The sequence below is a fragment of the Eulemur rufifrons genome, chromosome 18, assembly GCF_041146395.1.
Source record: "Eulemur rufifrons isolate Redbay chromosome 18, OSU_ERuf_1, whole genome shotgun sequence".
In the NCBI taxonomy this organism is placed as follows: domain Eukaryota; kingdom Metazoa; phylum Chordata; class Mammalia; order Primates; family Lemuridae; genus Eulemur; species Eulemur rufifrons.
The window spans coordinates 27,711,421-27,728,430 of record NC_091000.1 but is presented as its reverse complement, the minus strand read 5'-3'; the positions used below and the strand labels follow the sequence as shown (position 1 = coordinate 27,728,430).

Sequence of the window (17,010 nt, the reverse complement as noted above, 5' to 3'; positions counted from 1 at the left end):
GCTAGAATTTTCCTAAAAAGCTATTCAAGCCTGGCATTTTTTCATAGAGAGGAGGTTTTATATCATATTTTAAATTTCTTTACTACTTACTATTCTATCCAATATTTTCACGTGTGTGCATATTGGGAATTTCATATATTTCTAGGAATTTATACATTGCATCCAGATGTCAACTTTATTTATTAATTGAGACAGAGTCTTGCTCTGTTGCTTGGGCTAGAGTACCATGGTGTCAGCCTAGCTCACAGCAACCTCAAACTAACACCTGGGCTCAAGCGATCCTCCTGCCTTAGCCTCCCAAGTAGCAGGCACTACAGGCGTGCGCCACCACATCCAGCTAATTTTTTCTATTTTTAGTAGAGACGGGTCTCACTCTTGCTCTGGATGGTCTCCAACTCCTGAGCTCAGGCGATCCTCCCGCCTTGGCCTCCCAGAGCGCTAGGATTACAGGCGTGAGCCACTGCACCGGGCCTCAACTTTAATAACATACAATTTTTTATAATATTAATTTTTTAATCTATTATATCTGTGGTTATTTCCCCCACTTTGTTCTATATTCTGTGTTCTATATATTATATATATTTTTTCTCTCCTTGATAACCCTTGCCAAGGTCTATTCATTTTATTAATCTTTTCAAAGTTATCTTTTGGTTTTGTGAATCTTCTATTTTTTTTTTTTTTGACAGAGTGTTGCTTTGTTGCCCGGGCTAGAGTGAGTGCTGTGGCGTCAGCCTAGCTCACAGCAACCTCAAACTCCTGGGCTTAAGCGATCCTACTGCCTCAGCCTCCTGAGTAGCTGGGACTACAGGCATGCGCCACCATGCCCGGCTAATTTTTTTTTTCTATATATATTTTTAGTTGGCCAGATAATTTCTTTCTATTTTTAGTAGAGACGGGGGTCTCGCTCTTGCTCAGGCTGGTCTCGAACTCCTGACCTCGAGCGATCCACCCGCCTCGGCCTCCCAGAGTGCTAGGATTACAGGCGTGAGCCACCGTGCCCGGCCAAATCTTCTATTTTTTAAAATTATTGTTCCTTATTTAATTTTTTCCCTGTCATCAGCATTTTTATTTAGTTTAGAATACACTAGAATATAAACACATAACAAAATGCCCTTATCACGGGTAATCTTTTACATAACTAAAGTTTGTGTCTAATAGTATATATAACAAAAGAAGAACTAAATCTGTAAATTATCTGAAAAGAAGTAAGGATATAGGAAAATAATACATTTTATATAAATTATGGAAGATAGTTACAATGAAAATCCATTACTTTCCTCTCTAACTCAACTTTACAAAATAAAGTAAACATGTATTGTTCTGTGAGCTGTTAAGAGTACACCAACACTGTGGCCCTTTCAAAAGACGGTGGTCAAAAATGAAATGTTATCTTGACATCATACATTGTTCTCAGTTATTAAATAGAATTGAGCTTCCTTTCATAGTCTTCTTTAGATGGTGGTAATTTGGCAAGATTTTCATCAAGAAATCCAGCTGTAGTGTCTAGGGCTGTGGTCCTTCAGTCTGTATCCGACAAACGCAGTCTGCACGTTCTCTGTGATGACTTCAAAAGTGATTAAGTTGCAACAAGCCCCAATGATGCAACCACTAGTCAATATTACATTTCTGCCTACATATGCTTTTGATTCAATGACATTATCTCCCATTTTCATGACTTGGTAATAACAGCCAACTTCAAACACATTATTGGTGCCAATGATCATAGGTTTGGGTTCTACATCTTTGGTGTCAGGAGTGATATTATCTGGGTGAGCATTTATGATAAGGGCCTGTTCTTCTGTTAGGTTACTTTCACCAATCACTATTGTCCTGGCTTCCGCAATAATTCGTGCTTTAGGGTGGATCACTGTCCTGGGTCCAATAATTATATCTCCTCTGATTTCACTTTCTACACATACAACTGCTCCAGGAGTAGTCTTGACACTCTTTTGAGTCTTCTCTGCCATAATATGGTCTTCCTTATTTAATTTTTCCTGCTTTTCATTATTTCCTTCCTTGTTTCTTTGGATTTGCTCTGTTGTTTTGTCCATCTTCAGGAATTGAATTTTTAGCTTGTTTATTTTGAAACCTTTCATTTCCATACTACTAAGTACTATTTTAGCTGTGTCACACATAGTCTGACATGTTGCATTTTTATTGTAATTCATTTCTAAATATGTCTGAATTCCTTGGTGATATTTAACACACACTGTAAAGGAAAACAGGTATTAATTTGACTACATCAAAACTAGAAATTTTTGTAGGACAAAACATACCAGCCAAATTAAAAGTTAAAGCAGCAGGCTAGCAGAAGATATTTGTAACATGTATCTGAATTGTTAGCTAGAATATGTTAACATTCTACAGATCAATAAGGCAAATGATGCCATAGAAAAATAGCTGAAGACATAAACAGTCAAATTCATAGGGGAAATGTTAATGACCAGTAAGTATATGGAAAAATGTTTATCCTCAATATTTATTAAATACATACAAATTAATACAATATGAAAAATTTCTTTTTACCGAGCAGATGGCAGAAATTTTAAAAATCTGATTATATCTTGTATTGACAAGAATATGGGAAAAGTGGGAACTCTAATATACCCCTGGATTGTACAGCCATGCACTTACTCTGTGACTTAGAAATTCTATTTGTAGGTATATACTGTGGAGAGACTCTAGCATACATGTTAAAGAAAACATAGATAAGAAATTTTTTTCCAGCCTTGTTTATAAAAGTGAAAAATAGAAACAACTTTATTTGCATACCACTAGATAATTTGATGAATAAAATGGGATAAATGCATGCACTGGAGTACTTTATAGCACTTAAGACACATACCTATATTTACTTACACCGACATGGTTAGAATATAAATCTTGAATAAGAAAAGTACCTTTTAGAATGGCTTTTATAGTGTAATGCCATGTATGTACCCAAAGCATGTAAAATAATACTGTATATCATTCATATACACACAAACACATAACATATATATGTAAATGTACATACATGTAAAAGTGTAAAAAATGGATTAGAAGAATATACACTAAACTCATGATGGTGGTTTCTCTGGAGGGACGGAATGGTGAATGTCGACTTGGGGGTAATATTCAAAGAAGATGTTAACTTCATCTGTTATGTGTTATTTCTTAGAAGAATAGACAGTCTTAAAGCATAAATGAGAAAATGCTAACAGTTGTAGCTTCTAGGTGGGAGGAAATGTGGCTACTTGTTCCGTTATCTTTAGTAATTTCCTGTATGTTTTAAATCCCCCTCAAAAATTGTATTAACAGTTGAGTTCCTAAACTAGGAACATAGAAGACTTAGATTTCTACCTTGGGAAGATGGTGATGTTATTGGTAGAGGCAACTAAAGAGATGTGTAGATAAAAGACCTTTGGGTATCAGTGGGTTATCCAAATAGAGATATTTGAATACAGTTGGAATATTAGGACCTATAGCTTTTTTTCTTTTTTTTTTTTTTTCTTTGAGACAGAGTCTCACTCTGTTGCCCAGGCTAGAGTGAGTGCCGTGGCGTCAGCCTAGCTCACAGCAACCTCAAACTCCTGAGCTCAAGCGATCCTCCTGTCTCAGCCTCCCGAGTAGCTGGGACTACAGGCATGCGCCACCATGCCCGGCTAAGTTTTTCTATATATATTTTTTTTAGCTGTCCATATAATTTCTTTCTATTTTTAGTAGAGGTGGGGTCTCGCTCTTGCTCAGGCTGGTCTCGAACTCCTGAGCTCAAACGATCCGCCCACCTCGGCCTCCCAGAGTGCTAGGATTACAGGCGTGAGCCACCGCGCCCGGCCAGGACCTATAGCTTTAAAAAAAAAAAGTTAAAAGACTAGATCTGCTGGATTTTGAATCAGTATAGAAATAATATTACCCTAGGTGGGGGTGGATAATACTATTCTGGAGAGAGTGGAGAATGAAGAGAGAAGGTGGCTGAGGATCCCACTTTGGGTGAACAGTCACATTTAAGGGCTGTGTAGAAGTGTGAGAAGGTAACTGAAAAGAACCAGTAGGAGGAAACAGAGTCAGACAGTACTATCATGAAAATCAAATGAAGGGAAGGATTTCTGTAAGGGGTAGTCAACAATGCCATTTGTTTGGAGAAGCAGATTTAGATGAAGATTAAAAAGAAGTCACTGGGTTTGGCAATTAGAAACTCAATGTTGACCTCTAGAATTTTTCAATGGAGAGCTTGTAGAAGGTATTATTAGAGAGGAAGAAATTAGTTAATCTAAATATTCCTTTTGGAATTAAATAAAAAGAAATTTGACTTACATTTCTAATATATTTTAGTTAAAAATTCTGTTGTAAATTTTTTTCATAAACATGCTAAACAAGAATCATATACTGACCCTTTTAAAGTTTCATAGGAATTGCAAAAAATTTTTCTCGTGTATTCAGGATACTACACATTCTCTGATGACAATAAAGAACCCAAACCCTTGAAATCAGTAGTCATAAATGTTTAAAATGTAGAGACTGTTAACTATTTTAACTCACTTTGCAGAGTGTCATGCACATATGGGTGCTTAATAAGTGCTATTTAAAACAGTTATCTAACATCCATTAGAAAAGATTACCTGCAATAATTAATTGACAGTCTTCCAAGAGTGGTTTCTAAGAATTGGAAGGAGTGGATTGTCTATTATGAATCATAAAGTGAAGAATCAGGAGTCTTGCCCAGGGATAACTTAAGTAAAATGAAAAACATGAACCTAAGTCAAATCACACCTAAGCTAAGCTAAGTATGTATCAAAAGTAGTACCTACTAGGCCCTTACTCATCATAGGATTTTCATGGTCCATGCCCTAAAATGAATGCTTTTACGCATTTAATAGGAAAACTTATGATAAAATAACTTTGAGAGGTCATGGACCTCTTTGAGAATCTAAAAATAACCATGCCCTTCTCCTCAGTAAAATGCACATTTCATTAATACAATTTTGCCTTTGTGAACCTTTATTAAAAATTCATGCTTTAGCTGGGCTTAGTGGCTTGTACCTGTAATCCAGCGATTTGGGAGGCTGAGGCGGGAGGACTGCTCGAGCCCAGGAGTTCAAGACCAGCCTGGGCAACAGAGAGAGACCTGCTTCTAAAAAAAAAACAAAAAATGAAAAGAATTATCTAGGCATGGTGGCAGGTACCTGTAGTTTCAGCTGGTCACAAATCTGAGATGGGAGAATTGCTTGAGCCTAGGAATTTGAGGCTGCAGTGAGCTATGATCAATGGCACCACTGCACTGCAGCCTAGGGGACAGAGTGATACCTGTCTTTTAAAAAAAAAAAAAAAAAATTATGGCTTATGATGACTTTTATGCATATAAATAATTTAACTTTCTTGGGTGGTAGTCTAAAATGTAGCATATATCCACTATTATTAAATTTCATGTATAAGCAATTTTGTATATCATATTGTCACTAAGACTTTCTTGGTGGGAGGTTCTGTGTGATTTGAGAAAGCTTAATTTTTTTCCTTTGTTACATAATTTAGTGTTACCAGTAGTAGACACCTATAACAGAAATTTGGTCAAAGTAGTGCTGGATAATTACTTGTTGAACAGATGAGTGAATTTGTGACTATGGGTTCAAACATCTTCATCTTTATTTTGTAAAACCCGATTATTAATTAAAACAAATCAGTAATATAAAAATTTCAAATAGACATTTAAACAGTAGTATAAAACATGAAATAATCTTTTCTCCTTGTAAATCTGTACACTGCACTTCTGTAACTATTATCTATCTTCTAATCTTGAACTTAATGCTTCTATAATAACCTGATTCCAGATTGTTTTCCCTTACAGACATATTTTTTCTTATAGATTATTTTTACTGATTCCTTTTTTCTCCTAAAACATGCCCAACACACCAGCTTTGAATTTCATTGTTAGTTTGGTTGTATGAGAAAAGCTTAGACCATTTGACCTCCTCCTATTGTTCTCCCACCCCAGTCACAGCTCAAAATATTTTTTTCCATTTTTATCTTTTAATTTCTCAGAAAGACACTTCCCATTGCTTTACCTTTGACACTAAAAAGCAAAACATCAACCAATTTGCATTTTACAATATGTAAATATAACAGTAGTTAAATGGATTTAACTTTTCATCTATTTTATAACTTCCACATTTTATAGAAAACTATTTCATAGGATTTTTGACCTTGAAGTCATAAGACACTCTGTGATCTTTTTAAAAATTTCCTTATGTATAAAATAGGGGATTGGACTAATTCAGCAGTTCTCAAGTAACTCTACCATTGGTGGTCAAAGAGCTGTTGTTACTAAAATAGGAAACTGTCATAAAATGTCCCCTCCCTTTTATTCCTACCCACAATTTTTTTTTAAAAAATTCTAAAGCCAGTTGCCCTTTGTTTATATTAGAATAAGATAGCATAACATACCATCTGATAGAGCACACATTATATAGTTGGGTTTTAAAACAATATATACAATTCACAGTAGCCAAGGAAAAGAGGTCATGATGTTCAGGTTCTTGATTTTTTGAAAACCTCTAGGCTATGTGATCTCTAGGCTCCCTTCTAATCATAACATTTTATGATTCTTTATGCCAGATAAAGAAAAAATACAAGTGAAATTATCAGAGTGATATAAAAATAAAAACATTAAAAACCTACATGGTATTAGAAATAATTGTGTATTTACTTTTCTCTCAAGAATTTTTCATCTTGGTTACTACAGGACCATAAAACCATTCAATTAGCACAGGTGAACATTTTGTGGCCAATGGCATATGAATTCTATAAAAAGGCCAAGAATATTTAATTATTTTTAGTTATACTTCAATTATAATGATTATCTTTATTAAGACATTTTCAAAATGCAGTGATTGGAGATTGAAAGAGCTGATGCCCAGACTATAAAGAATTAACAAATGAAAAAAATTGCTTAGGATTCTGTAGTTAAAAGTTGGAAGTCATTTACAAACTTACCCTTTCCTTTAAGCTGTGAAATGTATTAATTATCTTTAATTAACAGATTATCTTTAATTAACAAATTATCCCAAATTTAGCGCCTGAAAACAACAAACACTTAGCACTTCACACAGTTTTTGAGGTTAAGGATTGGGGAGTGGCTTAGCTGCATGGATCTGGCTCAGGGTCTTTAATGAGGCTGCAGTCATCTGTGAACTTTATTAGAGTTGGAGGGTCTTTCTTGTAGGTAGCTTAGTCACAGGACTGTTGGTAGGATGCCATTGTTTCTCGCCTTATTGTTCCAGCTCCACAGAGCTGCTTGAGTGTACTCAAGACATGGCAGTTGGCTTCCTCCAAGAGCTAGTGACCCAGTCACTTCAGTTTTATTCTAGTTGTTAGAAGTAATTTGGCTCCACCTCTTGAAGGGAGGAATATGGAAGAATTTGAGAACAAGAAAGTCAGTATGGAACAAAATGCATTGTAAAAGATAAACAAGCTTGGTTACTTTGGTTTCTGGGAAGCGTTTGGGAGTAAGGGCCCTAGTGTTAGTGCTTAGGTTCAAATCCTGGTCTTGCCCTTCATTAACTCTGACTTTGAGCAAGGAACCTTAGATTCCTCATCTATAAGATGAGCACAATAATATCAATTTCATAGGAATGTGGAAAGTTGAGTAAGTGAAAAAAATTAAGGCAAGGCATTTAGTATAGTGGCTTTTATTTGGTAAGCATTCAATAATAACAAGTTAGCTGTTATTTACCTTTTTTTCCCTCTCCTAGGATACAGCAGTAACTTTGATATAAGGGATATTGTTCTCTAATATTATTAGCAGAATATGAATTTGCTCTAAAGTATCTACCATATTAGACTGTCTATTCTTACTCAGTTTTTAAAATTCTGCTTATAAATATCTATTCAGTTGTCAAGACTTGAAAAACACAGATGTGTGTATGTATGTACACATGCATATACATATGCACATTTTATATGCATATATTCATATATACTACATGGTTTGAGTCATTTGGTATGGAAAAATATATATATTTAAATCCTGCCACATTTATATTTTTAATATTTTCCCATTATTAAAAATTCCTCAAACAAGTTATTTTTAATAGAACAATCCATTGAATGTCTTCATTACTTTCTCAGGCTAGGCCCCAGAAATGAAATTCCTGTATCAGAAAATATGAACCTTGGCCGGGCGCGGTGGCTCACGCCTGTAATCCTAGCACTCTGGGAGGACGAGGTGGGCGGATCGTTTGAGCTCAGGAGTTCGAGACCAGCCTGAGCAAGATCGAGACCCCATCTCTACTAAAAATAGAAAGAAATTATATGGACAGCTAAAAATATATATAGAAAAAATTAGCCGGGCATGGTGGTGCATGCCTGTAGTCCCAGCTACTCGGGAGGCTGAGGCAGTAGGATCGCTTGAGCTCAGGAGTTTGAGGTTGCTGTGAGCTAGGCTGACGCCACGGCACTCGCTCTAGCCTGGGCAACAGAGTGAGACTCTGTCTCAAAAAAAAAAAAGAAAATATGAACCTCTTTTAGACTCTTAATATACACCACATTGCTTTGCTGAAAGTTTGTACCAATTTATATTTCCAGCAGTGACCTACCCTTATATTCCCAGTATAGTGTTATTGCTTTCTAAAAAGTATCGGTGGCTTTTGAAAGCCTAGTTACAGTAATTAGCAAGGCAGAATTGCGTTAAAGCCCAGAGAATTGTGTTTTTATAAGAGCTTTAAATATACAGTATGGGAATATTTTCCAGTCTTGCTGCATTAATTTCTGTGTATGTGCATATATATATAAAATAACTTGAGTATTCTGCAGGAATAGATAGAGCTTCTGTTCTCTTGGAGCTTAAAATATAAAGCTGACAGGTACACACAGGATGTACAGAGAGTAATATAAACACACATACATATATGTACACTATTCAGTTCTTAAGCTATATTTCAAAAACAAATGGTAAGATAAAAGTTATGTATCAGGCTTTAAAGCTTTTAACTGATTCTTTCCCACATTCTTCTTGAGCCACATTGCTCTGTCACCTACACAAAAATAAAACTTTGGTTTACATTACTCTTTTCTCTTCTAAACAATACATGAAAAACTATTGATTGGTAGGAGAAGAAATTCAGATTTCTTATCAATTTCAATGATCCTCCTAAAACCAGCAATTACATACCTTAGTATCCTCATCTGCCACATGGAAACTACCATTTTAAGATGCTGCCTGTCAATGGATGATGATTATTTTAAACTAATTGGCAATAAAAAAAGCTACCATCTAGTTCATTTTGTCCCATACATGGCAGGTTTACCTAATTCAAGAAGAAATCATTTGCTTTAAGGGGAGTTGTACTTTGGAAATGGCATGTAGTTTTGGGGGGGAGGGTGGGGATCTTGGTGATAGGGCTGGGAGAAAAGACCAAGAGAATACCTGGAGAAATGAGAAAAAGTAGTCATGGGCTATGTAAATCCATTCTGATGCTGCACTGACATTGCACAAACTTTTATGAAATAATACTGCATTAATATTACCACTGAAAACAAATTTTTCTCTAGATTACCAGCACAGTTCAGTTAATTCAGACCATAAAAGTTATGTTATCTTGTTATTTAAAATTTGCAACTGCCAAATCTCCTTTGTGTGTTTATTCAGCAAATACTTAGTGAACACTTAATCTGTAGGAGGCACTGTTTTATGTAAGTTTTGTGTACAGACAACGTTAGGGTAACATTTTGCTTCAAACAATTTTTATGTTGCAAAATTCTGAAACCAGGGAAGCATCTTCTTGTTTTGATGAAGTCTCATTCCTAACTATATGGGTTTGATTCCCTGTTTTCAAAAAATTTATAGACTCTAAATTGGCCATTTATTTCCCTCTCCCATGCATTTTAATATGTACTTTATTTGTAATAACGTTAGTTTCTAGCAAAAAATATTTTTTGTCGTAGATGACGACATAAATGAATACATTCGTTTCCAAATGAAACCAAACAGAAATGAAAGGGTACATGAATTTCATGACTAGCAAATTGGAGGAGCCTAATTTAATTTCCCAGAGGTTGGCGTGTTCTGTTGTTTACTAAATACCTGTTTAGTGTGCTCTTTGGCACTTCTGTAAAGGGAAAAGACGAAGTCGGTCTCAGAAAGTAGTTGGGAGCTCTTTACTTTCCAAGTAACGCTTTTAGAATATTTTCTAGATATGACTTTTTTGTTGGTGTTCATGTTTTAAAGTGCACATCTTTCAGGTAAACTGGTTACATGTTGCATAAGCTTTGAAAAAGCCAATACAAGTTAAAATAGCCACCTTTATTTACAGCTGCGGGACTAGGTATTAGATCGTTTCCAGGAAGAAAACACGATTTATGGCTCTTTTCCAGAGGGGGGAACAATTGCAGACTTTTCTTCCGCAGAGCGTGAAATGTGCCTTTTCCCGCCGAGCGGCTGTGTGCTCGCCGCGGCTCCGGGAGCAGTTTCCCAGCCTCAGGTGTCTCTCTCGCCTCGGGCTGTGGCGCTCGCCGGAGCGGGCGTCCGGGACTTCCTGTCTGGGCGCGGGGCGGAAGGATCGCGTTGCCAGCTGGGGCGGCCGCCGCCGCCGCCCCTGCCCCTGCCGTTAGGTGGTGGGGTTTCTCAGCCCGGCGGCGGGAGGCGGGCCGGCCTCGGCTTCCTGTCGGAGGACGCGCAAGGATCCGGGCGTCGGAGTGTGTGCGAGTGCGTGAGTGTGTGTGGGTCGCTCGGCGTGTGTCTCCGGCCGCGGGTTCCGCCTCCTCCCCCGCTGCCGCTGCTCACGGTGTAAGTCAATGTGAAGCAGCAGCTCCAGCCCCGGGATAAACATGGCGACGTCTCTGCATGAGGGACCCACGAACCAGCTGGATCTGCTCATCCGGGCCGGTAAGAACAGGGGAACTTTTCTCCTGTGCATCGGTGTAGCAGGATAGGGGGTGCACAGAAGGCGGGGTGACTCCCCTGTAGCGGTCTGTGCAGGGGGCAGAGTGTCCACCTCACAGTCACTGGGGCGGCCGGGGGAAAGGGGGGAGTGAATGAAGTAATGGAGGCGACGAATCAGGAAGTGATCACCTTGGAGAGTAACCTGCCTCGAATCCGGCGCTGTCGCTTCAGGGTGGGTTAGGCGAGCAGCGGCGGCAGCTGCCGGGCGGAGCGCTGGCAGCGGGTGCTGGAGAACGGAGCCGCGGTTAAGTTGGGGACTCGGGGGCGGACGAGTTGTGCGCTTCACCCCAGTTGCTGAGGAACCAGGAAGTGAGTGCGGCTGTTGTCTCTCGGCTGCGCCTGCCACGCTGTCTGGCCGGAGAGGCCGCTGCTGCCCGTGGTCGTGGGCGGCGGGCTTCTCCGGGGAACGCTCGCCACCCCCGCCCCGTTCTCGTTTCACACTTCGTCCACAATTCCGTGACTTCCGCATGGACGAGACAGCCCCCGGCGATGTCCGGTGGACCGATACCCGCCAAAAAAAAAAATGCTCTGACCCTCCCTCCTCACGTCCCCACGGTATGCAGCCTCAGGAGTAACGGTTCTGGAAAGGGTCACTTAATGTTTGAGTAACCGGAATGTTGTTTCTCTCAGGGGCCCGCCTCCCTTTTCTCATCTTACGGGTGGCTGTGAAGGAACTAGGTTTATGCCCTTTCCCTCGTGGGTTGCTTTTTTTAAGGGGGAGAATGGGAAGGACACGGAATGTATTTTGTACCCCTGACCTGGAGCGTTGGGGCGTAAGAGAACAACGTTTATTTTTGTAAACAGTGGGTGAATGTGAGGGAGTGAGGCAGGAGGGAGGGAGGGAGTCTTGGCCCTAGGGAAGTCTCAGCACGGAATTGCCCCCTATCCCTCTCCCCCCCAAACCTCCCACCACAGCGGAAGCTCCTCGGAGAGGACAGAACCGTCGGGATTGACAGGCCTCTGGTTCCAATCTGCTCTCTGAGATCTTCCAAATAAGAACGTTGATTTCTGGGGGCGGGACTAAGGGGCCGCGCTGGGCCAATGAAGATTGGGCGGGAGTGAAGCTGACAATGTACGCATGGAATTGGAGGGAAGAGGAGTGTAAACACGGAAGTGGCCGCAGGGGTGGGGGATGTGCAGCGCCACTGCTGCAGCGGAAGGGCACGGACTTAAGTTACATGGAAAAAGAAGCTTTACTTAATAGACAGCGCAGTGAGGGCCCTGGATCGGTGTAGCACTGCTTGAATACTGTTTACTTAATGTAGTAATAAGCATACATGTTCCTTTCCCCGGGTTCTATTTCGTGTCGCCATCGATGGGAATTGGAAGATGAGACATATTTACCTAACAGTCATGCTGTAAAAGATCTACACTCTTTTCCATCCATTGTTTTTGGGTGGGGGACTTGAAATTGGTAGTTTGGCTGGCGAAACTGTGATTCAGGTCACTTGGGGAAAATCATGAACACGTGTATCTCTGAATTTAACGGAAGAACTTTAAGTTCACATAAAGTCTGGAATAATATAACCGTATTATTGTATAATACGTAGTGGTGACTAGCCTTTTATTCTCTAAAATGTAATAGTATGCGTTTCAAAGGTTCTACAGAAACATATAGTTTACTGAGTAGTGATTAAAACACGTTTGACAGTTATTAAGAACTTAGGTTTTAGTAAGAGGCAGAGCACAATAAGAACTTGATTCGTTTGTATATTTTCAGTCCATTAATATCCTAATATGAATTAAGGGATGGAATTTTTGGTTTTATATTATTGGTAATAACGATACTTGGAATTGTTGGGTCAGTGATACTGCTGTGCGTGTTGAACTTGTACATTTCAAGAGATGTTTCCAGTGATTGTGAACACTTGTAGAGAACCTTAGAATGCCTTTGCAGTCAGAGCTTTGAAAATACTGTAAAGGTAAGAAGGCTTAACTTTGCAGTGGAAGATATTTTTTTCATAAGCTTTTGTAATTATCAGTGAAACTGAATGTGACCTGTAGATATTTTGCTTGGAGTAGCTGTATACGTAGACTGTCTTGGGTCTGAAAATACAAAAGTTTTGTCTTTCTTTGATAAGGTTTTTTTTTTTTTTTTAAAGTTAAATGCCATTTTCCAGCTTTACTGCATTTCTTTAGTACATATAAATCTTACAGTTAAAGTTCTGTCATGATCATAGAAATATGTTTTCCATATAATTTCAAATTATTCCTCAATCATGTTCATGTAATCGGAAGCTCCCTTAAAATCCCTATTTTAGGAAACTTGAGACAGGTTTGCTGATTTCCCAAGGTTTATTCAGTGAGTTAAAAGTTGGGGAGGAAAGATGGCCCAGAAAATTAAGATTCATGATTCTAAATTTTTATTGTTGCCAATTTCCCAAGGGATTGAGAGAGTAATGTTTGTAAAGTTTGTATTTGTAGAATGGACAGAATACCTTTTAATCTCCTTGAGGGAAGTCATCAAGTGTTAGAATTCTTTCTCATAAAGGTCTTACAGTACAATTGAGGAGACAGGTGAATATCTATATAATTATAAGTTAAAAAATAGCTAAAGCGATTGCTATAGTGGGTTGATGATTAGTGTAGAATGACCAATATTTGTGAAAACTTCTAGAGGAGATAAGCTTTTGAGTTGAATATTGCTAGCATAACTTTTTTCCAAGCAAATATAAAAGCACTTAATATTATCACTGTTGTTACATGTTAAGGTACTAGAAGATGTTCTTGTACTTTTATTTTCCTCCTTTAGAAGGTTAAATATCATATATATGCACTCTTTTAGCTATCAGTATTTATGCTGTCAGAAGTTTGAGTAATGGATGAAATAAAAAGCTTATTTATTAAAAATCACTGTCACTTTAACATGCAAAGTATTTTCGGGGTAAAGACTTGACATACTTAACTTTCGTTGGCAACATGATGTATGAGAGTGAGCCTTGGCCCTGAAGTCAAGAGTTGAGGTTCTATATCTAGCTGTAACTGAACTAGCTCGTGACTTAACCTCTTTAGGGCTTCATTTTCTGTAAGAGAACAGAGTTGACTGGATGATCTCCAGTGACTTAAAGTTCTAAAATAAGTGGCTCAGAAACCTTAATGGAAAGTTAAGACTTTTGATTTTCTTGGATTTTTTTACATTACACCATGTAAGTGAATGTGTGTCCATAAGATTGTTATGTAATTGGGAGGTTAATTTATTTTAGCCAATCTTTAAAAATATAAATATGTGCCAAATTGGAACTTGAGGCTATCTCTATATGTTTAAGTCTATGATATATTTTATTTAGTGATTTAGGCTTGTATCTAGTACATATAGCTTAATATAGGAAAAACAAATGTCTAACTTTGTTACTTTCCTAATATTTTTGTGAAAGTATTGTATGTATACTGTCTAGATTTTCTGGAAGATTTTGACTTTTCAATATATTGCCTTCTTACTCTCAAGAATACTTTCCTTGACTTTTTTCTGTATTTTTCTTTTTATTAATTTGAGAGATAAGGACACCAGAAGTTTTGCTCTACAATGCAGTTATTAAATGAAGATGAAATTTTTCTGGAAATTTAGCCTAAATATTTTCATTGACAAAATGAATCTATTTTGTCAAAGTTCATTGTGAAATCTGAAATTGAAAATCTCATTTCTGATTTTACTGTAAATTGGGATATCTAGTATCAGTCTTGAAAAGATCATCAAATTGAAAAAAATTTAGCAGTATGTGAAAATACGAAGCATATGTTAAGATGAAAGTGGAGGAATGGCATTAATTTTCTTTTTAAAAAATGTATTTGAAAATATGTTTAAGAAATTACTCTTCAGAATTCATTGCAGCATTAGTACTAAAATTTATGTAAAAACTGAGTTATAGAGTAACATCAGTGTGTAAATAGTCAATCAGGGTAATTTAACATAAAACAATTTTTTTAGAAGCAAATTTGGCTTGTGGAGAAGGGCAGGTAGCAGAGTATTCTTGATAATTATTTAAAATTATTCCTTGTGTTATCTATATCTTAAATATTCAAAAGGATGCAAAGAAATACTTGCGAAAAGCTTTTTAAGAAATCCTCTATCTGTGAATAGACAAATATTGTTTCACTTATAGAAATGGAATCAATTTTTCATCTATACACTGATGTTTATGTATAGAAACTAAAACTTACAGAAACATGAGGATAGAATTTGGTGGTTATTAATTACATTTGATGATAAATTACAGCTGTGTGTCTCAAAAACCACTCTCTCTGATCTGGGGATTCTGGCAGTCCTACGAGCCTTTCTCAAGGGATCTATGAAGTCAAAACTGTTTTCATAATAATACTAAGACATTATTTGCCTTTTTATTTTCACTAGTGTACAGAGGAGTTTTCTAGAGGCTATGTGGTGTGATACTCCAACAGATTGAATGAAGGAGGAGAAAGAATTCAGCTGCCTTCTATTAAATCAAATATTAAAATGACTTACAGATATGTAAAAAAGCTACTCGCTATAAGTTATTTTTCATAAAAATATTTCTGTTTACAAGTAACAGGTTTATTTTACATGATTAATATTTTAAAGTTTTCTTTATTTTAATTTCAAATATGATAAATATCTTTTGATAGCACCTATATAAACAAAATCTCTTTGAGGTCCTTAGTAATGAGTGTAAAAGGGTTCTCTGACCAAGAAAAGTTTGAGAATAGCTAGATTGCAGTGTTGTTCAGGTCTACACTGTTCAGTAAGGTAGCCACTAGCCACATGTGGCCATTAAGTAGTTGCATTGTGGCTGAGAAACTGAATTTTTAATTATATTGAATTTTAATTTTAAATTTAAAAACAAGTAATTTAAACTTATATGTGGCTTATATTTTTATCAGATAACTCTGGTTTAGAAAAGAATTTTGATTCTTTTTCCTTTTTATGTCTTATAATGCAGTTTTATTGATTAGAAGATTAAGGGGGAAAAAGGTAAAGATGGAGTGTTCCAGACCTTTATCTTTTTCACTTTTTCACTGCATTCTTTTGTATTCTTCATTCACTGTTACTGTTATACCCTTAGGGCATTAAAGGATAAGCTGTGGTAAATCAGGTATAGTTGAGTGAAGACCTTGTAATATTAGTTTATGGTGTTCCTTGTAGGGGATACCACTATCACCTAATGAAGTGTTTTATGATTTTTTTCCATTGCTCTCAAATTGCTACTAAATTTTATTTTTGACTTGAGAACATTTTTATGAACTAGATCCATTGCCAGCATTCTCTTATGCAAAGCTGAGAGGTATGCCTCTTGTCAGACTTAATTACCAAGTTTGGTATTTTGTAACAGCTGTTGAGTGTGTCTGGAATAGTCTACAGTACCATACAAACACTGGTTGATTTAGAAAGATAGAAATGGAACAAGAAGATTTTTATTGATAGTGAATGAGAGCATAAGCAAATTTTATTTTTGGTGCTATAATTAAAAATAAAATAGGTTTTAAAATTTATTTAATAGATTTATTTCTTCAAGGAGTATTGACCAGCAACACCAACTATTAATGTTAACTAGAAAATGATACCTGTCAAATTGCTTTTAGTAGCTTCATTGTTTCTATTTTTAAAATGAGTTGCTTATTTTTCCCTCCCATAAATTTCATACGCACATCTAGAAAGATAACAGTAAATCAGGTTTTAAGTAAGAGATAAGGAATTTTATTTTTCAATCCTTGCTTGTAGCTTACTTTGTACAACACTGTTAAATTCATGTCTATCCTTAAGAAATGTGCAAAATTTTAGTTAATATTTTATTTGAATTGATCTGAACAAAATAGTATTGAAAAGTTTTTTTAAATTATAGCAACTTGACTAGACTAAATATTTCTTAAAAAAATATTTAAATTTTTTTTTCTTTCTTCTTGAGATGCACGAATTCTCACTCTGCTCAGGCTAGAGTGCAGTGACATGACCGTAGCTCACTGCAGCCTCAGACTCCTCTGCTCACTTATACAAAATAGATTGAGTATTCTTGGAAACTCATTGGTACATTATTGTAAATTGATCTAAGAAAGGACTCCTAGATTTTTGTTTGTGTTTAACACTGAGTTAGTAAATAAAAATTCCAAGAAGTAAAATTAGTAAA

At 36.9% G+C, this 17,010-nt stretch overlaps 1 protein-coding gene and 1 pseudogene across 12 annotated transcripts in view; one reads left to right on the top strand and one right to left on the bottom strand.

The window, feature by feature from the left end:
* The window catches only part of ELF2 (E74 like ETS transcription factor 2), a 102,615-nt gene that overhangs the window by 68,602 nt on the left and 17,003 nt on the right, over positions 1-17,010 (top strand). For 4 of the 12 annotated variants that reach the window (XM_069493598.1, XM_069493595.1, XM_069493596.1 and 1 more), the window contains exon 1: positions 10,603-10,858. The exons of the other annotated variants lie outside the window; for them this stretch is intronic. In XM_069493598.1, coding sequence (XP_069349699.1) covers positions 10,801-10,858 — 58 coding nt within the window. In that variant the 5' untranslated portion in view covers positions 10,603-10,800. Of the gene's footprint in view, positions 1-10,602; positions 10,859-17,010 lie in introns of those variants that run through there. 12 annotated transcript variants of the gene reach the window in all.
* On the bottom strand, positions 1,411-1,967 carry LOC138399126 (dynactin subunit 6-like; annotated as a pseudogene).